The 27,802-nt window shown below is 43.6% G+C and overlaps 1 protein-coding gene across 11 annotated transcripts in view; it reads left to right on the plus strand.

Annotated features, from left to right (window-relative positions):
- Nucleotides 1–27,802, plus strand: part of PLCB1 (phospholipase C beta 1) — a 3,004,223-nt gene that overhangs the window by 1,902,125 nt on the left and 1,074,296 nt on the right. For all 11 annotated transcript variants that reach the window (XM_069608284.1, XM_069608285.1, XM_069608286.1 and 8 more), the window contains one exon: nucleotides 5,835–5,981. In XM_069608284.1, coding sequence (XP_069464385.1) covers nucleotides 5,835–5,981 — 147 coding nt within the window. The remainder of the gene's footprint in view (nucleotides 1–5,834; nucleotides 5,982–27,802) is intronic.

Here is a 27,802-nt window from a genome sequence, read left to right on the forward strand (position 1 = left end):
AAAGGCTTCCTCTCGACAAAGATAAATAAAATAAAGAAACAGACGTCACCCATGCAAGGGATTGACACATTCACTGTGGTTGCTGACATAGTCATTCTGAAGCTGTTCAGACAAATGACTGTAGCAGTAAAAAGTTCTTTCTCTGGGACTGTGGTTGTTTGCTTGCTGTGTTTGCTTTTATTCTGTTCAGGGGTGTTGCTATGTCTGAAAAAGATCTGGGGCTACACTAATGTCGGGACTGTCGGGACGCAGGGCCATCTAGACTTTTGGTTGTAGCTCCTGAACTTCTATCCGGGGTACAACCAAAAGAACCAGAGCATTAGCCCCATCATACCCCCCCTCCTAGGAATGCTGATTGTCGTTATACTGTCATGAGACTATATAAAAGGGGGGTCCTGCTTTATATGTTGTCGTCCTTGGAGATTCTGTGCTTCTGCAAGACATTTGTGGGATAAATCACGCAATCCAGCAATTTTTCAGATGCCATAGAACATGTTCATATGTGGTAATAAAATATGAGATGAGAAATAACTGTTCACTTTGAACAAAAGAGTTTGAGATAAACGTTAGCTGGATTGACTGCAACTCACGCCTCTCGCTCTATGGGGATATTTGTGAGCCTTTGGTCGAGCAGCTGTACCCAATGCTCTTTTTATGGAAACAAAATGTTTCTAGCAGATTAGAGTGGCTTAGGGAAATTGAGTACGCTTCTCAGCTGAAACTCGCAGTATGCAGCTTGAATGAAGATATTTCAATCATCGGTGGAAGCTTTCACATTATATTAGCCTCATGGCCTAAAGCAATCTGATTGTTAGTTCTTGGGAGCACGCCAGTCCAGACATCATCAAGTGTTCAGTCCGGAGCACTGTGTCAATCCCTCCATGATACTCTCTTCAAAATGTTTTCTAATAGACTGCATACAAATTCTGTTGAGGTTCTTATGAAGGGTCGGACTGGGGCATAAAATTGGCTCAGGCGGCAATAAAAAAAAGTGGCCTACAGTTGCAAAAGGCATTACATTCCTCTGTGACAGACTGTTTAAGTAATACCCAAAGGGGAGGTTTTTGAGAAAAATGGGATGTAGATTCTGCATTTTAAAGAATATTTATTCAGTAGCACTGGTCAAAACGACTAGCAGCATGGTTTAGTAAATTATCAAACTGGCCCACATTGGCCAGAAAAGGGGCCACTTTGACCCAAAAAAAAGTGGCCCACACTTGCATTTTGCGTTTTTGGTTCAACATTGCCCTATTGCCCGATAGTCCAGTCCAACCCTGTTCTTATGTACACAACAATATAAACCATGGTATTTGTAGAATCCACAACAGAGTAATCAGTGCTTCCAGTTTATCTTCGACATTCCCAAACTGTAAATAACATTTTGAGCCTAATTTACAAAGTGCAAAAATAGCTCAAAGGCTTAGCACCACTTCTAATTCTACGACCAGCACCAATATTGTGCTTGGAGCCTATTCCCATGATAAAGACGGCACAAAATCCAATGACACAAAGGGAACACTGTAGCGACGTACATGCCCATAACAAGCCCACACTCAAGCACCAGACAGAACCATGGGCCCACATTCTGCCATGACAGAAAGTGCTTAATCAGCGATTGTGTGGCACTATCATACAGAAAGCCTCAATGAATAGCTGCCCCCATGTACCAGGCACAGATAGCCTGTGAGTGATCCTATCATGCAAATGCACCCCAGGAAACCATCAAGTACACCAGAAAAGTGACTGCCAAGAGGGAGTCACCCTAACATACAGCACAAGGATGTTAAAGCCCATTAGATCCCAAACAGACCAAATAACAGTACTGACTGTAGCTGTGTCAGTGCATCACCTGGCTCTTAGGCACCATTGTTTGCATTGAAAGATGGATCCTCAAGGCGAAAACCTACAATGGCAAATTGGGACAGAACTTGATGAGCCACTTCGGGTCCACTCTTGGGTACTTGGTGATTTCAAGCACATCCCAACCTTGAGTGGGGAGGAAAATGTTCTATGACTGAGGGAGCTGTGGATGATTTGCCAGCTAAGGGATGAGTGCTGCAGCTGGAAGGGACACAAGTATGTATACAGAAATGATGGTCACCATTGGACAATGTGCTTGCCACTGAACATAGGCAGGCAGTTGTGCAGTGGCTGACTCGTGGATTTGGACAAGGAACAGCCACAACTTGATGATACATCCCATGGTATTTAAATACCCTGTGGACCACTCTATGTGTGTAGTGTGTACACATGTCATGCAATGCGCCATGGCCCGAAAAGGAATTTCATTATGGTGCTCTCTTTGCTTATGGTGCAAATGCATCATTTACACATTCCACCAAATATCAACTCAATGTGTGTAGTGCACACTAACCTGAGGTGGCCATGGATGGAAGCCATGCAGGAAACTGCATATGTAACTACTTCTCTACTGGACATTTATTGTAGAGGTTGAGGACTTCAGTATATGAGGCTGTGGAAGTGCAAGGCAGCACAATATTTTACCACACAGGTGTATGGTGGTCGATGTTATCACCAACACGATTGCCTGTTGATTGGATAAGCAACTTTCACTCATGATACTTCCACAAACATTCTACAATGAGATGAGGATGTTGTTGAAGGCTTCCCTGACAGTCAACACTTTTTACTGCCAAACCGATGTATGTGGAGGACTAGGGTGGTGTGACTAATGTGAAAGTAAATTGTCATATTCACCAACATGTACATTGTCAGTGGACACACATGACAGAGGTTGTTTAGGGTGTTCATGAGGAGGAGGGGGATTGCACCTTTAATATGTGTTGCTCTACCATGCACTGTCTGGCTAAGAATGTTGAGAATGTACTGACACATTCATCCAGCCAATTGTTACAGGATTGCCAGGAACATGAAGACAGTGAGGAAGAAGTTGGGGTGAATGAGTGACACCATGGTGATCAAGTCTGTGAACTCTCTAATTGACCATGCCAGTAGTCAAAGGTGGGAAGCCGCCAAATAGTACAAACAAGCCAGTGGTATAGATGTACATTAGGGGAAATGCGCGTGAACCATAGTGAAGGTGGGGGACACCTCTCATCATCTTCTACAGACGGACTGAACAAAGTAAGTAGTAGCCAAAACATATAAGAACCTCTGGCCTGTGGGTGTAGGTGGGAGACATGCAGGTGTCAGTCATGAAGGAGTAGAGGTTGTGTGTGGGGATCAGCTTGCCAACATATGATGTGTGACATGTAGTTGAGTCATGTAAGGGAACATCATTCCTCATGTAGTGGGGGAAGTTGTAATGCCGGACACCTCTCCTTCAAGGTGAACATAGCAATAAACCAGGAAAAAACATCAATAGCATTCACCCATAATGAAACACAATTCCTTCATCACAGCAAAGTCAATCACACCTGCCTTCTTACCTTGATCCCCTTCCATCTTGATGGTCTCAATGCCCCCCTGAAGCCCTTATGGACACCACCTTACAAGTACGAAATGTGTCCCACATGTTTCACAATCATCCATAAAAGGACTGTTAAGTCTAACACAGCTAAACAACCCTTGATCGTAATTTCCTCACACCTCATGCACAGGTCGCCTTCAAAATAGCATACACGATCTGCAATTTTTTTTTTCTCAAGTCCAGAAGCCTCCTTCCTCATTGCATATGCATCCCTTCAGCCCTACACTCTAGCAGGTTCACAAACATGTGCAGACATCCACCGGGAATGAAGGAAATGAACACAGTCCTCCTCTGTCCATGACCACAGTCCCTGCAACACCCTCACTTCCAACATCTGACTTTTCACCACACATATACCTCTAAAGAATGAGCCCACAACCATCATCCTCAAGAAATGGTTCATCCACAAAACCTACCTCCATGCACCCTCCACTTGCCACTGAACCTGACATTGGACCTTCTCAACCCCCTGCTACATCACCTTGCTGCATATTTGTCTGCCCTCCCCATTGTTACTACCCCCGCACCTTTGTAATTATCCCTTGACAACTTCCCACATCCATGTGCACATCCCCATTTGAGCAAGTAAGTGTACCGTACCTTCTTGAATCAAGCACAACCATAAAGAAACACACACATTAAATGAATAGGAAGTAAGGTTAAAAGCTTCTCACACCCCACATCACCTGCATGCCTACCAAAAATTGAAAGCTACAAAACAAGGTATGTTTTGGCCACAGACTAAAAAATGTCAAAACGGTGAACATGTCGCCTTTTGACACTACTCAGTGACCATCTATGTACAGCGGCCATGATACATGGATACACACCTAAAAGGTGCCAGGAAGAATGGGCACATGTCTTGCAGGAAAATGGTAGTTGCCAGAATTACCCCCGTATTATTGCATCTATCATTGTGACAATTGTACCACAGACTCTGAAATATGGAGATGGTATTCCAAACAGATAGTGGCATGCTCACTAGAACACTCAGACACACATATGACGGCAAGCAAACACATTCAACACATGCTACAATATCATTTCAACATGAGAGATTGTCATAGAAGAGAAGGAATGTATTAAACAAGCACAAAGCATATAAAAAATAAGAACATATGTACAAAAGATTCAAAGGTCAAAAGAAACCTAACTGTACCTATCCCAAATATAAACACAGATAACTAGATACAGAAAGTTCATGTTGTCCTCCAGTGCTGACCAAGGCCAGCTCGTGTCCCCCTGGCCTCCCAGAGTCAGGCTTTCCTCTCTCTGTGGAGGGTCTCCAGGGCTTCCCTCATCCTTGCTTCAGTGTCTTTGGTAGCCCTTTGAGATGTCACCATGTTTGAAGCCAGAGCATGGGCGATATGTCCTCCAATTCTGTCCTGGCCCTCACATTGGCCGCTTTGCATGCTGCAGCCCAAGCTGCCCACCTCTCTTCCTCCTTCTGCCTCATGTCTTAGAACACTGCTGCCACGTGTGTGCACTCCCTTAGTCAGGCCTCCTGCATTTCATGGGTGATGTGCCTGATCTGTGGTGCCTTACTATCTGCCTTGTTGGCCATGTCACACCGTCTCCGAAGCAACAACTCCTGCTGCCTGGAAATGTGTCTCAGCCGCTGGATGTCCCTTCACAGAGATGATTGGCTGCTGAGAGGGCTACCCATGCTGGCATTATCCTGAAATTACTCTTTGGCCACCACAGTCTGTTCTCCACTAGGCACCATGGCAGGCCCAGAGGCTTGCACCTCCCTCTGCAATCCAATCATGGATGCCGGCTTCTCTGCCTCTGTATGGACCTCCAACTCCACCAGGGTCAATCATACCCAATGACGGTGGGATAGCAACAGAGGAGCCAGAGCAGATGTCCGGCCTGGAGACTCCACTTGAGGTTATCTAGGGCTCAGATATTGCTGTCAAGGAGGGGGCCATTGAAGTGGCCTCTACGTAGAGGCCACCCCGGCTCAGTGCATCTGCCGGGTAGGTGAAGAGCATGACCTATGATCTATGGTCTATGAGGGTCAGTCACAGCATCATGAAGTGAGTTGGTCCGACGCAATCCACCTACTAGCAGAGGCAGCAGTATGGCCTAAATAATCTACTAGACATTTTCATACTTGAGGGAAAAACAAGCTGTGTGTAAATGTTCTGTTTATTTGCAATTCCAGAAAACGTCTGTTTTGTCACCACTCAAAGTGGGAATCATACAATGTATACAGGTGCCATTTTCTCAGGAATTGTTGTTGAGTATGATTCCTTTCACTCACTCTTAGTGATTATAGCATGGCAGTTTGAGTGAGTGCTTATTAATAATGACATCTATCGGCTTTATCACACATGGTCAGGCACGTAGAGCTAGAACTGACTTCCCATTTTCTTTTTAGGGCAGATATCGGTGGATGGATTCATGCGCTATCTGAGCGGGGAGGAAAACGGAGTTGTTCCACCTGAGAAACTGGATTTGAATGAAGACATGTTTCAGCCGCTGTCTCACTATTTCATCAACTCCTCACACAATACCTACCTCACAGGTACAGGGCAATTATTCCTTAGCACGTTTTAAACCCACCGTAGATGGGGTTGAGGGTGGCTAGGATATTGATGTCTGTTCAATCAATGGACAGTCTGTGATTTGTAATGTAACAAATTGTTGGAAGACATTTCAACTTCATGAGTTAGTTTGATTAAAAGGGTTTCAATTAGCAATCCAGGGTCTGCTTAAAAATTGCATGTTTTTTTCCTTATGCGAACGATGCCAGAAAATCATGGCGAGAAGTTGCATATGTACAAATCTATGTTTGTATTCGTGCCCTGAAGACCTGTCTAAGGTATTTTCTTTGATGCTTTGTATCTTTTTTGGTTGGGATTGAATAACAGATATTGTAAATATAGTGAACATAAGGGCACTTGTAGCTAGTTTACACACATGTGCACTTTTTCTGATGGCTCCAGCTGTTTTTTTAAAATTAATCCTCCATTTACCCTAATGAGCTAGACCTGACATTTACTCTGGGTCAGAGCAGGTAGCTCAGAGAGACTGTGGGATTGGGTGAAAGGAATGTTTCTAGGCCTGGTGGAGATCATCATGCTACTAAAACACCTAAGCACACCACTCACGTGTTTCCATGATATTCAGAATTCTGCTAACAGGTGCCTGAATGAGGTGGCGCCACCCAGAATGATTATTAGAGTATTGTCCGGAGACACTGATGTAGCTGATACCAGAAGATTGGATTCTTGCTAACTGCCCTCCATGATTGTTAGAGCTGCCTCTTAGGAGACAGGGGCTGATGTTGTACACCGAATGTTAAAGCTATTCATGGGTGGTAGAAGACCATTGCTCTCTTGTGGATGCTGATTGGAGTGGGTGGTACGAAGGCAGGCACCATCAAATCTACAACTATCACATTGTCCCTGAGGTATCCAGTGATTCCCTCGAATACAAAGCATCAAATGCAAAAGCCTCGAAAAAAATCATTGTTTGTTATAGGTAAAGTTTTTTTTTTTATTAAAATGGGTTTTAAGGGGTAAGAAAACAGGAGATTGGGGACCCCACCATTAAAAAAGACATTCATTTTTCGATGCATTTTTTTCTAGGCATTTGCATCCGATGCTTTGGATGTCGAGGCTATCACTAGGAACCTGTGCCTGATGATTCACCACACATACGTTTCATAAGGGTAATGCCTTAATGGAGCTGATTTGTAGGCCTGGCTTGTGCCTAATGCATCTTTGATCGGGCTGCTGGTTTTTGCTGTCGAGTAGCTGGTGAAGTAGAGTCAACGGGGATGTTATTCTATATTTCAGTTTAAATAGTGGCCATCTTAACAGCAATTACAGGTAAGAGTGATTGTGGGTAGACTACCAGCTTTCCATAATAAAAGGAAGCTTCTACTGTCTTTAAACACGGTTAACACCTATAACATTAATGTGTGCACACAATCCTTTCGTGGGGAAGTGGTTGTAAGTGTATACCTGGTATATGCAGGTCGGGTCCATCACACCAGTGTATCAGAATGAGAAATTCAGTGAGTCCTGCTATGCAAGCCCAGGAACATTATATATTTGGCCACCTCTTACTAGGATGGAGAGTAATGCAAAGTAATAAAATATCAACAATATGGTGAAGACTGATTTCAACCAGGGTTATTGTCTTAATTCCACTTAAAAATAAACTGCTTCACTAGCCCTATTGCTAAAGGGAGATCCCTTCCTATCAAACCAAACTAAGGTGCTCATAAATAATCCAAAATCAAAGCAGTCCTTGGTTCCTTGGTCCAAACCTATCTACTAAACCGTCCCTACCACTTATCAAAAGGTAAAAGAAAATAGGTGGAGTGCCCTGTACTCTTGGTTCTCCACAAAGGTGTCTCTGGTTGTCCCAGGGATACCACATGTGTCTGAACCCAATGTTTAGAGTTAAGTAACAGTTCTTCTCAAAGACACCAGTTCTTGTCAGTCAATCAAAAGTTCTTTAAAGTTTACCCAAAGTACAACAACAAAAAGTCTTAATTAAAAAATAAAAAATCCAAATTGCTTTAGATGTAGTGATATCTCCCTGATCACTCTCCGCCACTTGTGTGGGTCTCTTCCAACTTGGTTCAGGTAATTCGTGCCTCTGTGCTCCTCTTGTATCTGTTTTTTGCTTTGTTTATTGGGTCCCTTTTAGTTTCTCTGTCCTAATGATTCTCTTAATTGTCTGGAGTATCAGTAACCCCTCCCTTCTTGTGGCTCTCTTAGCTCCTTTGACATTTCTGTAAGTTTATCCTATTCTTGTTTCTCATAGGCTCCCGTAACCCTTCTCCTTCTCTCGCTCAGTCTCTCTCTACGGACTGGTACAGGATTAGTACAATCGTTCCTTCTTCTCCACTCCCTCTTTCCTCCATCTGCCTCCCTCTGCCTCTCTCCACCTCCCTCTGATCTAGGAAACCCACCTTCCTTCCCGGTCTGCTCCAGTACCTCCAGAGTCTGCTCCTGTGATGTTGCGTTTCTTCTGCAGCTGTGGTGATCTCCACAGCTTGCCAATGTTCTGGATTGGATGCAAGCAGTTTTTGGACTCAACTCATCTTGGTGTTCTTTCACCCTTCTGTTCTCTCGTTGTGAGTCGAGGTCCCACAGTTCCTGGTTTCAGTGTCAGTTTGCGGGTACTGGGCACACCACATCCTCCACGTGGTTGCGCCTCCAGGTAAGCTTTACTATCGCTTCTCAGGTCCTGCACGTCTCTGTATCTGGATGGCACGTTTCCCTTTGGGGCTGGCCTCCCTCCATGCCACAGCTAGCTCTGCTGTACAACATGGCTCTGCCCCTCACTGATGTACTCATTTCAGAGCCTTGCCTCTGCATTTGGTTTCTGCTTCTCCACTCAAGGGTCGTTGGTCCTTTTTCTTGTTTGTGCAACTGGGGGGTGTATTGTTCACCACCAGTTGTCAAACCAATATAAATGCATTACCTTGTACCAAACACATAGAGGTATTGTCATCAATATCTTAAGCTAAACACATAGATGTATTGTCAGCATTAGTTATTGTATTAAGGCAGGCAATATCTTGTTTAGAGGGATTTCCCAATGGGAATGGGAGCCCATGTACTCTGCAGGAAGTCACTCCCAGTGGGGTCTTCCCCAATCCCCCAGGGAGGCTTTTGCTTAGCGGGCTCAACTCCCGAGCCTCAAAGAGGGGACCCCCCCGACCCTGCTACTGGAGAAGGGACAAAGTCTCTCGACTCGTCAAAGTACTCACTGACCGGGTGCATATTTCATTGTGGAAAAATAACACGCTGCTCTAAATCTTGAATGTGTGCATGGATTATCTGTTGATATGCCTCACTGCCATTGTAAATATGATGTGGAGGCAAGAGTGAGAATATGGATAAGAGGGATAAACAACAACCAAACTAAACTATGAAGGAATATAACGAGTGATGCGGCACAATGAATGGAGATAGCACTGTAGAGGCAGCTGCCAGACATTGACACAATGATGAGCTGAGAACAATATTCTTTGAATTGAAAACTGTCCATAGAAAACACAATTGCAAAGCCTGTTAACCTGACATCTAAAGTCGAGCCTAATCAAGCTAGATTGGACTGGCACAGTGACAGACTTCAAACAAGGGAGAAAAACAGTTTCTGCTGGACCGGATTTGTAATTGTATTTATTGATGCATGAAGTGTTTTCACCAAAGCACTGCACAGTTAAAAGAAATAGCACACTATATGCAAACATGTTAACAGAAACCCATAAAATAAATCAAATTATTGTATTGAGGAAAGCAGGTGAGATTTGATAGTAGATTTAATAAAGAAACAGTAGAAGAGTATCTGATAGTGAGTGGTAACAAGTTAAAATGTTCAGATGCAAAATGTGAGAAGGATTGCAAACGGGATTGCACACAGGGAGACTTGGAATTTGACAAGAGGAAGAGAGTCTCAGAACATAAGATATTAGCTGGAACAAAGATTGCAACAAGATTTTAAAAAAAAGACAGGATGTTGCAAAGCCATAAATGTATTTAAAGATAGTACAGAGAAAATTAAAGATAAGGAAGGATTGAAAGGAAGGGCAGTAAATGGAACAGAGAGAAGAAGAGTTATACGTATGAGGAGAAAGATAGAGAGAAGAGAGTACAAGTAGCAGAATTAAAATTGGCACTCAGGGGAGCAAGTCTACTGCTGGAAAACCAGTTAACAGTGCAAAACAGTAATCGAGGTGGGAAAAGACGAGTGTAACAATACGACGTTTGGAGGCATAACATGAAAGAAAAGTCTGAGCTTAGCAAATTGTTTTAAGTTTGAAACTGCATATGTGGGATATATTAGAAATGTGAAGTAAGAAAGAAAGAGAAGAGTCAGAATTGACTCAGTAGTTGCAAGCATATAGTGGAAAAGAGATAGAAGAATGGGGGAGTGAGGTAGGAGCAATAGCTAAAGTAGGGAATAGCAGGATCTCAATGTCTGAGGCAAAGTGGTGGGGAAGGAAGGAATGTATTTATGGTTGGAAGGACAGCAATCAGGTAGTGAGAGTAGTGTGAAGAGAATAAGATAATAAGAGGAATACAAGACAAGTTCCGGGAGTGATTGGCATAGAAGCGGAAGGACAAGCTGAAGAAATGATGCAAAGGAAATGTAGACGGCCATTTACCAGCCTAGGAAATGGAAAATAAATGGTCAGACATATAAGACTAAGAACACTGAAGGACAGAGCCAGAAAAGCTAATTGAGGAAAGAGCAGAGAGGAGCATAGGACAATCACCAGTGTCCAAAGCAGCTGGGAAGTCAAGGAATATCAGGAATGAGAAGCAAAGAGCAGTGAGTTGGTTACACCATGAACATGGGTTTCAGAGGAATGGTGAAGACACATTCCAAACTGATAAGTCGAAAGGAGACAATAATGGTCAAGATCAGTTGAGACTTGGGTATGTACTAAAGACTCAAGTATTTTAGATGCGTATGGGAGGAGTGAGATTGGACAAAAAATAGTAGAAAGAGAAGGATCAGAAGAAGGCTTTCTTCAGATAAGAAGGATTACTGCATGCTTAAGGCCAGTAAGAAAAATAGAAGTAGAGCAGGTAATATTAAAGCAGGCAGGCAGAAATTAAAGTATGAGAGGTAAAACTTTAGGAATAAGGGCTGAATGAACAGGGTTGCTAGGAGAGATTGTAGGTCAATGCAAGACGGATACCAAGCAGTGTCAGATTCAGAAAAGAGAGAAACAGGCGAAAGGGAAGAAGAAATAGATGTGGACTGGGGACCTGCTGTAGAAGACAAGAGAATAGAACAAATTGTTGGGAGCCCGTATTAGTAAAGAAGTAAGAAAAATCAGTGGGGAAAGACAGGAAGAAGATGCTGAGTCAGGAAGCAGAGGAGATGGAATGTGATTCAGAATTTGACAAAAACATTGAGGATGAGGGGAACTGGTGAAATAAGATCAGTGTAATATTGTTTTTTGGCAGCAAGAAGAGAAAAAGAGAATCATGTAATGAAAGCAAAGGGGAGAGAAGATTAATATCAGTGGATCAATGAGTCATTTTCCAGTGTCTTTTTGAATGATGAAGAGAGGAGGGAAGAGATAGTTATCTTGGGCTTTGGAGGGTTTCAAGAAGGATGGAAAGAATGCATTGGGTATAGAAGATAAAGGGTTGGGAGTAGACAAGAATGAGGAGATGATGCAGAAGAATCACCAGAGAAACAGGACAATATTGAGAAAATACGAAGTGTAATAGACAATGAAGGAGTACTGTCGGTTATATCAGTAAAGCTAAGATTACAGCAAGTAATGGTAGAGGAAGGAGAGGGAAGGAGAGAGAAAAAGAAAAGAAGAGGAGGAATTGATCTGGAAAGTAGAAAAGAGTGACATCGACAGATGAATCAAGAGATGAAAACACTCAATCCAGAGAAGAGCCAGAGATGAGAGAAGGAGGTTTACAATACTGTACATGATGATAGCATTGAAGCAATAGATGGAATGAGGAAGATGCATGAATGATTAATAGAGGGCTAGAGAACTCCACAGGAAGAAAACATGAGATATCGAGAAGAAAGAGGGAAGACAGAAAAAAATATGAGGCATTGCAAATGATGAAAGAGATCTGGTGTGGGTGATATATAATCAAGAGGGTAAGAGACTAGGATATGGTAACTGATGAAAACATATATTCTAAAGATGGGAAGAAGAAAAGGTATGGAAAAGAAAAACTGTAGGAGAAGGCCACTTGCATTGCCTTTACCAGTGAGGTATGGGGTGACAACACTTTTAGTAAGAAAAACAGAAGTCGTACTATCAGTTGGGGGAATTCATGTTTTAATTAAGCAAGGAAAGTGTAGGTTACTTCGAAGGAAAGTATTGAGAATTAAGTCTGAATTATTACATACAGAAAGGGTGTTTGGTAGGTCAATAGAAATCAATAGTGCAGAAGATCAAGGGACAGAAATTAAGTTAGTAAAATTAAGCAATCCGAAAGATCAATGGTGCACAAAGGTGAACGCGTTATGATGAGTATGGCTACAAGCAGGCTAAAGGAGAAAATAAGGAAGTAAAAGAGCAAGAAAATGGAAGGAAAGATGGAGAGAAACAATGAGAAGTATGTTGGCAAGCATCTGGGCTGTACATTCCACACAACAACAACCATTCTAGGTAGCCACACTTACAAACACTTGTCCCAATGGAGGGTTATGCACTCACTAGACTACATTTCCCATTAGGCCCTTGGCATAACTGGAGTCCCTGCCTTCCCACAATCAGCTGGTTGGTATGTGCACTCATTGGCCCAGCGAGACCCAATGGTTGTAGTTCACACCAGGAAGCACGCCCTCAGTTCACAGCAACCACTTTCTGCTGAGGACCCCGCGGTGACGCTTGCACCAGCCTTTTTTCGCGGTAAGTTTTTTTTTTTCTCCTATTGACTGCCACACGACCGTTTCCCCATTGAGCAGCATGTTCTGCGCCTATGATCCTCGCCGACGCATATAGTCGCTCAAGATGCCCGTTTAATTTAACCTCCAGGCACCATCACACAGCTGACAACCATATATGAGGCACTCGGTTTACATCCCGTAGACCGCCGCACCGTGATGCCCCTCAACCGCAGCATCCCATTGGCACCATGCCTCATTAGCAATCATGAGTATGCAAAGCTCGGCAGTAATATTTATACGGGGGTGCAAGCACGATAATACAACATCGTATGCTGGCTCTCATTACTCTCTTGCATAAATGACAGCACTCATTCTGCACGGGTCGTTTTGGGCACCCAAATGCTCACTCGTAGATGCCATTAATGTGTCATGTTGCAGAATCACTTTGCAGAACCCATGTCCTGCAGGCATTTTGCTAAGGCACGCCTAGTGGCATGATTGGCCACAAAAACGCACTCCTACTGGGCTCTAGAGTATGCACTAGATCCCAATATCCTAATACCATCGGCCAGGCACCACCACCAAAGTCGACCGTGTTAATAGACCTTGCACAGCATTAGCATTGCACTGCCAACTGCACTACAATGCATGTAGGCACCATGTCACTGGGCACCTCACCTTACGACCTCACCGCATGGACCAGACTTGGACCACATCAGGCAATGGGGTGGGCATCTACTCCCTGACACCATGGGCACCCTCACTGGTCCCTCTGATCCACAGGCACTTATAGCCTTGGGAGCCACCGGTGTCACATAAACACACCATGCTGAGAATTGATACCTGCCATTTTTTCGCCACCATTGACTAGCACGAGCACGCACTAACAAGTCCGCTCGTCCATTGGACATACTGACCCCCGCGGGTTTCTTCCATTAGACACTGGAACAAGCACCAATAGAGCTCACCCGTGTATCGGACCGCCTTTACAACTTATGGTCCTTACCTGTCTCTCTTAGATTTGAGACCCCAATGGGCCCACCTCCGGCACGCGGGACCCAGAGACTACTCTGGCCCTCAGGAAACCACGGCCCATTCTAAGTGCTTTACGCACCTGCAGTCCAGTAACCAATTGAGGACCGCATACAGCACCCCACTGCTAATGCAGCAGCAGGTAAGCTGTACATTGATACACAAGGGATGTATCATTATGGCACCAGTAAGCCTTATTAAGTAATTGCCTTTACTAATTCAACAACTTCCCGAGATCCTTACAGCCCTTCTCACCCACAGATACGACGGACAACACCGCTACTGGTGTTTATCCTGATGAAGGCCAACAAACAGACAGGCTCCAATCAAGCCCGAATTGCCCGAAACACATCTGTGTCGATCCCCTGTAACACAAATGTTCAACCCCTCTTTCGTGTATGTTATGTAGAAAATGCTGTGTACACCCTGTGTTAACCACGTCCTGGACTATCACTGAATAGAATAACTCTTGTCCGTTGTCTGACTGTCATGCTTATCGAGAGTATTGTAAAGTAATTGCAAAATCACCAAGAATTTTTTGTGTTGTTTGAAATAAATGTATATGTTCAGAACCACACAACCGCTTATTGGATCTCTCATCCTGATTATTTTTTGATATTTACACAAGCATTGGATAGGTGCACAAAGTTGGAATGAGAGCTGGCTGGGGGCACCCAAGAGCAAGGTGCGCATGAATATAAGTGGGCAGACAGCATCTTGGTGTAGAAAGTGAGGAAAAATGAACTAAGAGATTTCACATTGCTGTCCCAAGCACTCACAAACTAGAGCCAAAAGAACTAGTAGAAAGACCTTAGAATGGGTGCCCTTTGAATTGGATGCCCCGAGGGAAGGAGATTTAAAGCAGATTAAATGTACCTTTCAAGTGACCGATTTGAGTTCTTGGAGGGTGGGCGGGGATAAGTAGACAGCTGAGGTGGAAATTAAGCAGTATCCAATGTCTGTAGCATCAGCACTAGAGTGCTGTACATAGGTGCCAGATCTTAAGTGCTCCAAGCGAGCAGCTTTCTTCTTCCTGTTAGAGCAGAAGATGTGATCCTGCCACTTGACCAATCTGCATTCAAAGAGTTTGGGCAAGGTTAACTAGCAACTGGCAGCTATAGATCTATCTGGATCACAGCCAGATGAGGTGGAGATTCAGCAGCAACCAATGCATGCAACGTCAGCGCAGGGAGAAACGCAGAGAGGCGAAAGATGCGACGCAATCAGGAAGCAGGCAGCTTTGTTTTTCCTTTTCTTGCAGGTCATGTGATACAGGCATGTGACCAATCTGCATTCAAATGGGGTGGGCAGGGATAAGTAGCAGCTCACAGCAATACTGATCCCAGTGATCTGAGGTAAATATTCCTCAGCACCCATGAGGTAAATATTCCTCAGCACCCAATGCCTGCAGCATCAGCACCGGGCGGGGGCACAAATAAACAGGTTTGTAAGTGCTCTAAACCAGCAGCTTTCTTCCAAATCATGTGACTAATTTGAGCTCCTGGAGACTGGACAGAACTAAATAGTGGGCAAATAATTTATCATAGCCATTTGAGGAGTAGATTCAGCGGCACCAAATGACTGCATAATCAGTACTAGGCGGAACACAGAGGAGCAATGTGTTATGTTTTCCTAGCCAGAAGTTTCCTTCTTCCTGTTCTTGCAGTTCACGTGACTCAGTCACATGAACAATCGAAGTTCATGGAGGATAGGCGGGGATAAGTAGCGGCCCATTGTGATATGGAGATGCAGCAGCACCCAATGTCTGCAGTTCAGTGCTCTGGGGGGGACACAGAGATGCAAGATGGAAGTGTTCCAAGACAGCAGCTCACTTCCTCCTGTTTGTGCACATCATGTGACTCAGTCATGTGACAGATACGAGTTCCAGGTATGTGGGTGGGGCTAAAGGCTGGCTTGCGGCAAAAAGCATCACAGCCAGCTGAGCTGTTGATTCATTAACCCCATGATACCGAGCCACAGCACAATGGGAAACACAGAGGAGCAAGAGGTAATTGTCTGAACGGAATAGAAAGGCAAGAAACGGGATGCTACAAACAAAAGGTTCGCTTCAGATATGATGACACTGAGGGGCAATCTCAGAAAATAATTTTACAATTGAAGGTGTTCTGGGAACAAGACACCCGAGGAGCAGTGAGAGTTTTGTGTAACCACTACAGAACTGTTGTACAGGGTGGGATCCTCAGAGCCATGATTAGGAGACATCCTGTAAGAACTGTGCATTTGAAGGTGGTGGGATAGAAGGAAATCCTGTAGACTAGACAATAGTGGAGTGAAGGAGAAAACCTCAGAGACTCGGGGAAGGTGGTGTGAAATAGAAAGCCCAGAAATTGGAAGAAGCTGAAGCAAAAGAGGAAACCCAGAGACGGGAGGAAGGTGGAGTGAAAGAGGAAACACAGAGACTGGAGGAAACTAGAAGGGGAACTAGAAAGACAAACACAAAACTTGGGAGGAAGGTGGGGTAAAAGAGGAAACCTGGAGACTGGAGAAATGTGAATAGAAAGAAGAAACCTGGAGATGAGGAAAAGGTGGAAAGGTGGATTGAAAGAAAACACCCTACAATAGAGGAAGGAGGCGAGAAAGATAGAATTGGAACAGTAGAGGAAAGTTGATTTGACTAGCAAAAAGGAGAAGTGGTTGAGAGAGCAATCCAAATTCAAGAAGAGAAGAAGGTGAGCAGGGCACATATCCCTTGTAGCCATTGCAAGGCAGAGAGAAAGAAGACTAGCACACCCAGAGAAAGAAGACCAACACACCACTTTAACCCCAGAGAAAAAAGACCAGCACGGCACCTCAACCCCAGAGAAAGAAGACCAGCACGCCACTTTACCAAAGAGAAAGAAGACCAGCGTGCCACTTTAACCCCAGAGACCGAAGACCAGCACGCCACTTTACCAAAGAGAAAGAAGACCAGCGTGCCACATTAACCCCAGAGACAGAAGACCAGCACGACACCTTAACCCCAGTGAAGGAAGCCAGGGACTGTGGCTGGTGAAGAGGCAAACACATTGGCCTGTCATCTATTATTAAAAGTAAAAACAGAGTGCGGACAAAAAATGAGCAAAGGGAGAAAAGGCCAAACTGAAGTGCAAAGAGAAAAGTTACAAGTCCCGATCAAAGATAAGCTGGAGAAGGAAAGGTCGAACTACCAGCCAAGGAAAAGGCAGACAAAGAAGGGTCTCCTTGGTTCTAAACCAGGGAAAAGACAAGGCATATTAGTCGCCATGCCAATAAAGCAGACAGAAACAATAATAGTGTAAATCTTAAGAACTTTCCTGAAATAATCAAATACAGTCTTCAAATCTAAGTGCATTGTATGCAGCATTTGTAACACCTTGTTCCAGGACATAGCTAGCCTTGCACCTTTCCTACTCTTTGAAGAACACCAGATCTTTAATTAAATGGAAGGCTACAAATGTGGAACTGCAGTCCACATTGCAAAAAAATATGATATTCTTGTATGTGAGCACATTTGTACTATGTGTGAAGAGGCAGCGGGACTGTATACAGCCAATAGTTGCTGATCAGCAAAGCTCTGGTAATTACTTGGGCCTCAACTTCAACTGGTGGAAATGTTTCATGTCATAGCCTTAAACCTTATTTCCTTTGGGAGCACTTGTCTGTTTGTCTTGCTGCATCTGACCAGGAAGTGAAGCACAGAAAGCACCTGCTTAACCTACTCAAGGAATAGACACTGCTCTCTCCATTTCCAATATATTGGCAGCAGAGAGTTGTAGGCTATAGAACAACATTTCTCGTCACTCGTCATTATGACTTCAGGTCTAGCGCCATGGTGGATTAATTTTTTTTAAATTATTTATTTATTTCCTTGTTTTAATAGACATCAGATTGTCTATAATCCGATTGAAAAACTAAAAACAGATAGGTTGTTGATACCACAACCTATGATGATAAAATCTGTGTTAGCTTCAGAACACGAATCCAGAATTTGAATCCACCACAAACGTTTCAGGCCTTGCCACCTTACACAACCATGGCCTATTTTAGCATGCATCCATGACAGGACCTTATTCTGCAATGCCTGCCTGGTCCCATACCTTTCTGATTTGGCCACGTTAGTGATCATGAGGTCCCGGTGATCCATAATAAAAGCTCTTTTGTGTGAGTCAGCAATCTCCAGCAGTTTGGATGTTTTTCGAGGTATGTCACAACCTTGCAAAGTAATAAATAAGCTATCTCTCAGAGTGCCAAGTTCGAAGATGTTTGCACTGACGATATGGAAGTGTTAGGAGGGTCAACAGGCACATAAACAATGCCACATTAGGGGTAAGTCAACCAATGTTCCTTGCTTTTTCCAGAAGAGGCAACCCCTATGTTATCATCTGTCAGGTCAGTTTGACAGGCAGTCTCAACCATATTGGGAGGAGCCCATATATTAATCCAATCAGTTTGACTCCTCGTATCAGACCTATCAGGGGGCGTCTACATATCTAGGGAATCAGCTCATTAGCAGAAATCTAAGCTAGTGGGACACTGGTTAAGATCGGAGATAATCCTCTCTTTAATATGTACTCGACTCACGGCCTGAACATGGCTGGCCTCCGAAACCTTAAGGATTGGCTGACCTGTCTAAGGGACTCAGAAATAACATCATACATAGATTTCAAGGGGGATGACTGAGCCAAATTCAAAACTGAAAAAAGTTTATTAGAATCTCCTGAATGATTACCAATAGATGCTCCTCCAGGTGGACAAGCTAAACCATTTTACACAACTTGTCCTCTCTATCAAGTTCCAATCTGCCCATAGGGAAGACTTGAATAACACCATGCTCATCTTCGGACATCTCATGAAGGAGCCGCTATCTTCTATGGATACTCCTAGCCATAACGTCAGCCACCCACATATTACCTAGCTCCATGTAAAGTGGAGGAGTACCATAGTCCAGGGGTACCTACTGCGTAGATCAGGATCTTAGTTTTCTCTGAGGGGATGCCATAGTATGCTCCATAGAAGCCATATTGGGTGACTTAAATGGCTTGGGCAATGCTGAGGGCATTTCTATAGCTGTATTGGCCCTGGTGGACAGCTGAATAATAAAGCAAAGGTAAAACATTTCACATGGGGAGGCCGCTAACCTCCAATGATATCAATTTATAGCAGGCCCTAAGAAAACTATTGCTGTGGAAATCTGTACCAAGAACAGCAGGAACTTTACCTACCAGCACGGTACAGCCATGCCCGTGCTGGAATCCCTCTGAACAATTACTTCAGGTCCCTACCTCTGTGGCCCCATGGCACCAGCCCACCGGTGCCCCGGCCAACAGCAGGCCAGGCCACCAATCACTGAGGGTGATGTAAAAGAAGGTATAGCACACCTCAGCACTGCCGCTCAGACGCGCGCCGGCAGCTCGCCAGCCAGTCCATGGTAGAGATAGTACAGAAATATGCTTGTGAAAAGCAAAACTTACAAACTGTCAGTAAATGGCTAGAAAAGCCGAGGTAAGTAAGATGCTGAACATAGGGAATATTGAAACCTACATGGTCCAGGTCCAGTCCTGTTGTACTGGATACTAAATCAGAGACACCTGATTTATTTTTTGCATAGGCAACCAAGCGCTCAATGCTATTACCAAGATTCTAAGAGTTGATGAGCTCACACATAATTTAGGGGCAACTCAGTTCTTGAGCACCTTTCAATTGTCCTTGTATTACTGGCAGATAGCCTTAATTTCCCATGCCAAGGGAAGAACATTATCCTCAAAGAGTGGACTTATATGAATTCAGGTTAATTCACTTTGGGCTAAATAATTAATCTGCCACAGTTCACACGTCAGTGAAATATGTTTTTCTTTACCTTGAAGACTTTTGTGTGGAATTCCTAGACATCATTGCAATCTTCATTTTCACCTGGGAGGAACATCTCATTAACTCAAGTGCATGTTTCGGCTTCTCCAAAGACGCAACCTAACCATCAAAGCACCTGAATGACAGATGTGGATATCAGCCACATCAGACTACAAGGATGGTTATGTCGCTACAGGCCACGGTACAGGTGATCTGTGATACTTGATTGGGATCCTCCAAACTCTGAAGCACAGATGAGAACCTTTTTGGCCATTAACAGGGATTACCAGAATGTTGTGTAATAATATGGCAGCATTCTGCTCGCCATATAAACTGACACCCACCACATAGCCATAGTATATCTTGCAGAGGGATGATGTCAAGACGCTTTTCAAAAGATTAAAGAGGTTCTCTTCAGGGCACACGTGTTTCAAGCATCCACTTTTAAATAACTATTCTTTGTGAAGACTGATGCCTCTGATAAAAGGCTAGGTGATAGTATATCTCAAGCATTCTTTAAATTTATTACTATAAAATATTTCTCTGTTGCTGGAATGTTACATAATATCTGAACTGGATTTGGAACCAGAGGAAACTCTGCTTGGACAATATTGTTTAGGGGATGAACTTATTATTATGGACTATTGGTCCATAATATGCTTGCTACCGTTTCGAAATCTTCCTGGAAAAATTGTTTCTTTTTTACCAACGCCATTCTCTGTGGTATTTCTCTACTTTAATCCAATAAGTGAGGTTTTTGAAAAATACGAATACATTGTATGAATAATCATCTCTGAACAGATCTTTGTCTGTCAAGTCTCTTAGTCTATATCCTTCACCAAGATCTATTACTGCTCTCCATCCTCTTCCGTCATCATCTGTACCATGGACAACCACCCTTTTCTCTCTGACAACTGCTGCATCTAGATCTATGGGGATAACATGTCCTTCTTCCTCATCCATAGGTATGTCAGGCCTAAACAAAATTAATCAGGTATTCTCAATAATTTATCTATTAGGAAGCCCTGTTAACAAAACCGCTAATCCATACAAACATACTTCTGGATCTAAAGAAACTCCTTTTAATGCCTTTTTGGGCTGTATATCCTAATATAAACTCTCTAACATTCATGTAATATGTCCCTGGAGTGGAACACAGTTTCCCTTTGTCAGTGAAAGATATCATCATGTTAAGTTGAAATATTTCATAATCCAAATGTCCCCTACTCCTTCACATTTATTCCTGCATTCTTCTAATCTCCCTTTTCTATTCTTGCTCTCGCCTTCTTTGCATCCTACATTCTTTCAATCTCTGTATTTCTATTTCTTCATGTTTCTTCTCTTCTGTTCTCTCTTTCTCTTTCTTTTGTTCCTCATGCCATCTTTGTTCTTCCTTTCGCTTACTTTCTTTTTCCTTTTCCTCTTTATATGCCCTTTCTCATTCCTTGTCCTTTTCTCATTCCTCTCTTTCCTCTCTTTCTTTAACATGGTCAATACCCATTCCGCCTAATTTGAGTAATATCCGTCCTCCGATCCAATTGTTCTGCACTATTGTCACTTCATTGGCTTTGTCCTGCCCTTCTTTTTGTCTCTTAGCTTCTACTTCAATCTCTGTCTGTTTGTCCCTTTTTTCATCACGCTCTTTATGTTCATTGTGTGATGACATATATTGTGTTCTTTATTCTTGCTTTCTTCCATATTGTCCTCTCTACTATAAGCAGGGTGTGCATATGTTGGATTAACATACCATGACACTGCTTTTAACTCCTTTAGCAGATAGAATCCCTGTTTTTCAGTGACTGTACTCTTGTTATCAGAAGGAGAAAGAGGAGCCGAAGGTGTTACGTCCTCCCCTTTGTGCTGATTAAGCATCCACGCCTTTTCGGACAGGTCTTCTTTCTCGTTCTCATACATTTTCCATAGTTCTAAAATGCGAGCCTTTTCTGTAACTTCTTCCCTGTTGATGTAGATATGTTGTCATGTGTTGTAATACAGTTCTTGATAGCAAACCTTGATAGGCCAATTTCAGAGACAGAAGCAACAGTAATGTAGAGGATTCAATTGAACACTACAGCTTAGTCAATGCCTAGTCTGGGATACTGAATGGAAACCCTTATTGATATATCTTTATGTCCAGTTCATGAGTTCTGGATGACTACCCCTATATAACACCCCTCTCTTGGAATCCCCCTGACCCCACTGAGCCAAGAAGTAGTTCTGTTTTGCAAGTTTAAAAGGTTTATTTGAGAAAAATTAAACAATATATATATATCACACTTTTATGATAAATTAATAATTAATATCACACTTCAGAACATGAGCAGTTAACAACAATGGGTATTGTTCTACTAACAAACTGATTTGATTACCCAGGAGTAGTATAAAGGATGAGGTAGCACGCTTGGGAATAGGAACAGAAGAATAAGGTGGTAGAGAATGCTTTATCTAGTTTCAGATGGAGGCAATTTTGAATGAAAATGCAATACAGAAAATACTCAATATGATTTCAACAAAACAATGTAATCACTTTTCTCTGGCAATCCACTCCCCCCCTTATGCAATGTAAGTAAATGAAGGGGAGAGCACACAGTTCTTAGAAATGCAATCAAATGTAATTCATTTCACCCCAGCAAGCTTAGAGAAAACAGGTATGAGTTTGAAATACAGGCAAAAGTGCTTTGAGAGGTGGCAATGAAGTGAGGAATATGCTAAAATTGGTTTTAATTCCCTTCAGGAAGTTCAGGGTGAGTGGTATCTAGTTAATATGAGTTCAGGCTCACTCTAGCAATGATTCAGGGATGGTTCTTAAGAGGCAAACAAAATTTAGCAGTTTAGGCAAAAGCAGCTGTCTTTTTACAAGTAAAGAAATCGGGCCAAATCGCAAATCGCGGCAAAATTCGCGAGTGCGAGAATCGTGATTACGGCAAAAGTATAAGGAGTAGCAAGTCGGTGCTAGGCTTCCAAAGATACGGACGATTAAATAAAGGTAGTTTTTCGGATTTGAAATTTTAAAAGTTCAAAGCGACAGGTTACAGCTTGCAGCTAGAAAATGACAGGTGACAGCTTTGCAAATGACAGGTGACAGTTAGGAGGCAGTTCTGGTTAGATTTAAAATAGATTGAATTATATTATTTTAACTAAGAGATTGGTTCTGCACAGTTCTGCTAGGTACTCACAATATATTTTTGAATTAGGCCTCCCCACGGATCTGGTCAGGTTTTGGACTGGGCTCCAGTTCTGGTCTCGGCACTTCACAGTGATCTGGATCAGCTCTCTGGTTCTGCTAACAGCGGTCTGGGTCACTCTGGATCTCTGGCCTCTGGTTCTGGATACTGCTCTGCTTTCTCTGGGTACAGCACTGCTTCTGGATCTTTCTGGCACAGGGTTTCAGGCCAGAATCAACACCTGGGTCCGGCTGTGAAAAGTCTGCAAATGATTTTTGGGCCTGCTGACAAATACTTTTGCTTGCAGTGGGCCTTCTTTGTTCAAAATTCTGTAGTCTCTGTTTAGCTTGGAAGTCTAAGTGTAGGATCTCTGGATGTGAAGTTGTCGGTCAGCATGCTCCGCAGCAAACGGAATTGACTGTCTCTACCTGTCCCAGCAGTCTCTTTTTATGTGTTTTGAAAGTGGGTGGAGAGGCTAGCTTTCTAGGCTCAACCCCTTCAGAGTTCTGATAGGTTGGAGAATTCTTTGCGTTCTCACTGGAGAGCAGGATTGTGTGTCAGAATGATGTCATTTAATGGCTTGCAGAAAGGACACTCCCCTGTCAAATTGCACACAAATCTATATTTGATCAAAATACACATTTCTCAAATACATAGTGGTTTGTCATTGCATGTACATATTACCTATCACATGAGCTATACACATATACACGGCCTGTCCTTACATACGCCAGTAAATTCCCATGTCTCTAGCTTAAACACAGAGTCTGTAGTGTCCATAAATAGCGGGGTTTTGCCCCAGAACATCACACAAATTCCCACCGCGTCTTAAAACGTGCACAGAAAATTCACAAGAATTATGGTGGTATTTAAATAATTTTGACAAGTCTGCACTGTGAGTTATGCATCTTTCTTAGAATCATATTCTGGCCAACAGGGATGTGTCTTTTCAGGTCACATGGTGTAGAAACCAGTTTATCCAGTTTCTGCCAAGCTCAGAGACCCTGCCCCTCCAAGCTTCTGTCAAGAGGAAGCTATTTTATGGTCCCCCTAATAAACCATCTGCCTGTGCCCTGGAAGGCCCATTGTTCAAGAGGAAGCCATTTATGGCCTCCCCCCAATAAACCCTCTGCCTGGGTCCTTTGTTTAGTCTCTTGCAGTCCCTTGGTAATTCAATCAGAGAGGGGTAACCTCCCCTCAGAATGCAGCCAGGCCTGAGAACTGCTGTGGATCCAGTTTCACTCCAATTGGGGGGAAGTTGTCGGGCAGAATCCAGTTCCTTAAGCCAGGCCCCAGCTACTGTCACTTTTAGTTACCCAGTTTTCTGCATTCAAATAAAGCTAACAATTTTTACACATGCAGCTGGAATGCTGATTCTAAGTTCAAAACTATGACATTTTAACAGTGACAAACTATGTGGCAGTCACAAGTCTGTCCCTCAGTTTATTTACACATTTCGATTTTTGGTAATTTTAAATCCAGTTTCAGTTTAAGCCGCTGCAGACCTGCAGAGCTCAGCCAGTCTTGTTATAAACCTTCAAGTTACTTCAGAATATAACTTTACATTGTATCCACCTCTCAGTAAGTCTTTCTTTGGCCTGCTTTGGGTTCATTTATTCAGTTTTACACAAATGTCTGGTGTTGTTTTAAAACGTCGGCTTTCTGATAGTGGTGAGTACTGGTAATGCAACCATTTTTGGGATTTAAGAAAATGAATTCCCCACAGTTGTAGGTTGCTTTTGGCAATCAGCATTGCCATTCCCAATGGTTTCAGGCTACTGTGTGGGTAGTCCAATGGTGGTTTTAGGCAGTGCCCTTCTGTGCCCATAACATCGGCAAAAATGGGTGGCAGCCTATTCTTCATGCATTTCCCTGGGCATTTTCTGGGAAGCTCTGGCCATCATGATGTTTTCAATGCCAGTAATGCACAAGTTTTTTTTTTTTGGTAGGGCTCGGATGCATGGGTAAAAACATCCCACAAGCCCCCCTCTTGCGATGGCCATTCTGTTTCACTGATGGAACTCGCAAGATCTGGGATGTTCTCCTCATCTTCTTCCAATAGATGGCACAGTTCAGCATCTTTTTCTCCATCCGGTCGGATCGATCGGTTCTCCTCGCCGGTCCTGATGGGAGGGTTGGGCGGTACCCAGGGCCCCTTGCGTCTCTGCTCCCGGTCTCCGGATCGTCCTCCCTGGCCAGTCTCAAGGTTTTCTTTCTCCTAGGACGACAAAGGAAGAGCGGCAATACCTATTCATGGACATTTCTCCCCCACCATTGATATAGTGGGGTGGCATATATATTTTAGAACACAACAGATATGAACATGCACATTTTTTTAAATTAAGAGACAGGAACACATAAACTTGAGAAACACAGAATTTGATAGGCTATATGTAGGACCTTTTAAGTTAGAACTGAATTAATCTCAGACAGTACCCTCTAGGATTCCAGAGGATTCCTCCAGTTGTTGCAGAGTGTGCCTGGGATGGCAACACTTTAGCTGATTTATATGTACCCACTTGTCTTCCCCCTCTGCCAAACCGCCTTTGGGGATGCAGATCTTGTAGGCCACAGGGGAGATCTTGTCTATAATCTCAAAGGGTCCCTTCCATGTAGGCAAACATTTTTGATGTTTGGCCTGGTTCCTTTGGAAATTGTATAGATAGACCCGGTCCCCCACCTGATATTCCTTCCTGGAAGTTTTCAGGTCATAGTGGGTCTTCATACTCTCAGCTGATCTTTCTAGATTCTGCTGAGCATAGGCAAAAGCATGTTGAAGGTGTTTCCTTATATTCTCCACATACTCATGAGTTGTGGAGGCATTTATTAGTGTCTGCTCTTGGGTTCTGTAGAGCAAATGCTGGGGAAGCACCATCTTGCGTCCAGTCATCAACTCAAATGGTGACATTTTGGTTACAGATGAAGGGGTAGATCTGATGGCCATTAGGACCAGAGGTAATCGGATATCCCAACTTGGCCCAGAATCTGCCACAAACTTCTTTAATATGCTCACAATGGTTCGGTTATATCTCTACTGCCCCAGAAGAAGCTGGCCGGTAAGCAATATGTAACTTTCTCTTGACCCCCAGTATCTCCCACATCTTTGTCATCACTTCACTGGTGAAGTGGCTACCTCTGTCTGACTCAATCCTTTGAGGTAGACCAAAACGGGAAAAGATGTGGTTAATCATCAAGGCAGCTGCCGTTTCTGCCTTGCAGTTTGGGGCTGGGAGACATTCCACCCACTTGTTAAACAAGCATGACACAGTCAACATGTACTTATTCCCCCTAGCGGAGCGAATCACGGGGCCTACAAAGTCGATTTGTAAATCTGACCATGGGAGTGTCATTCCCCTCTTTTGGAGAGGCGCCGGCGTGTGAGGGATGTTGGCTGAAATTGTGCACACACCAGACAACCCTTCAAATATTGGTTGAGGTCCTGGCCCATGTGTGGCCAGTAAGCAACCTCTCTTAAGATCTCAAGTGTTGTATGAAACCCCCTATGACTGGCGGTAGCCGCATCATGGGCGTGACTTAACATCAGGCTTCGGAAGGAGGTAGGAACCAGCCACTGATCATGGCCAGCTTTGGATTTCCTTACCAACAAACCGTCTTGGATCCGGAACATTTTTGGACATTTCATCAACACTCTTAAGTCCTCTTTCCCAATGTACTCGGTATCCGTCAGGGGAAAGTTCTCAGGGTCCTCAAGGTGTTGGTAAAACTTACCAATAATTGGATCCCCCTTCTGAGCTGTAATCAAATCAGCATCAGGGGTCTCCTTGCTCCATTGGGCAGTTGAAAGATCATTGTGAGCATTTGTCTGGGACCTAGTGATAGCAGTGACCTGGATTACCACCAACAGGGACTCTATCTCAATTAGATCCCCTTGGATGGCCCTGGTTTTGGCCAGCTGATCAGCTAAGTCATTTCCAGTTTTGTCTGGTCCCTCTACTTTGGAATGACCTTTGATCTTTTTCCAGTAGATGGTCATCCCATTCGATGTGACCAGATCATCAATGTTTTGGATCAACTTCCCATGTTTCAAGGGTTTGTTGTTAGCACATAACATGCCTCTGGTTTTACAATTAACCAGGTGCTCCACGAACCCGTACCGTACATAATCCGAATCTGTGATTATGACCAGTTCGTGGAGTTGATGCTGGACAGCTGTGAGGATGGCCTGATGCACAGCCATCAATTCTGACACCTGACTACTTCGGGGACCAATTTTGTATCCAGCGCAGGTTTCTGGGGACTCATTCACCCATGCATTCCCTACACCGGCCACCAGTTCTTTCTCCCCGTTGTTGTCAACATGGTAAGAGCATCCATCCACATAGACAGTGGGCATTCCCTCACACTTGTCCTCTTCAAAGACTTTGTGTGGGGAATTAAGGTATGCCTCCGTGTTGTCCTTGATTTGTAGACTTTCGTCCTCAAGACAGTTTTCTCTGGCACAATCATGCAAGTCAGCCAGACCTTGCGTGAGGGGACTCTTCTTGTTTTGGCCATATCTGACCTCCACAGGAAAGTCTTGCATTGACAGAATCCAGGCAGTAATTCGGGAATTACTCACATTTCCGGCCCGGATTCTATCACTTTGGAGATATTGTAGAGGCTGGTGTGGAGTCTCCACTATGATGTGTTCCCCCTGGATAAACGGGCGGTAATTCTTCAATGCCCACACCGTTGCCAGGAGTGCCTTCTCACAATCGTTGAATTTTTCCTTCACAGAGGATAAAGTTTTGCTTGCATAGGAGATTACTTTATTGACCTTTTCATGCTTTTGGTATAATACTGCCGTCAAGCACATATTAGAGAACCCCGTCTCCAGGAAGAACTCCTTGTTTCTGACAGGGTAAGATAGGCAAGGCGCTTGTGAGAGGCTTCTTTTGAGTTGTTTTACCGCCTCGGCTTGTTCTGGACCCCATTCACACTTGACCCCCCCCCTTCAGGAGATGAATCAGGGGTCTGG

Source organism: Ambystoma mexicanum, chromosome 4q, assembly GCF_040938575.1.
Source record: "Ambystoma mexicanum isolate Mex_15411 chromosome 4q, UKY_AmexF1_1, whole genome shotgun sequence".
NCBI classification, from domain to species: domain Eukaryota; kingdom Metazoa; phylum Chordata; class Amphibia; order Caudata; family Ambystomatidae; genus Ambystoma; species Ambystoma mexicanum.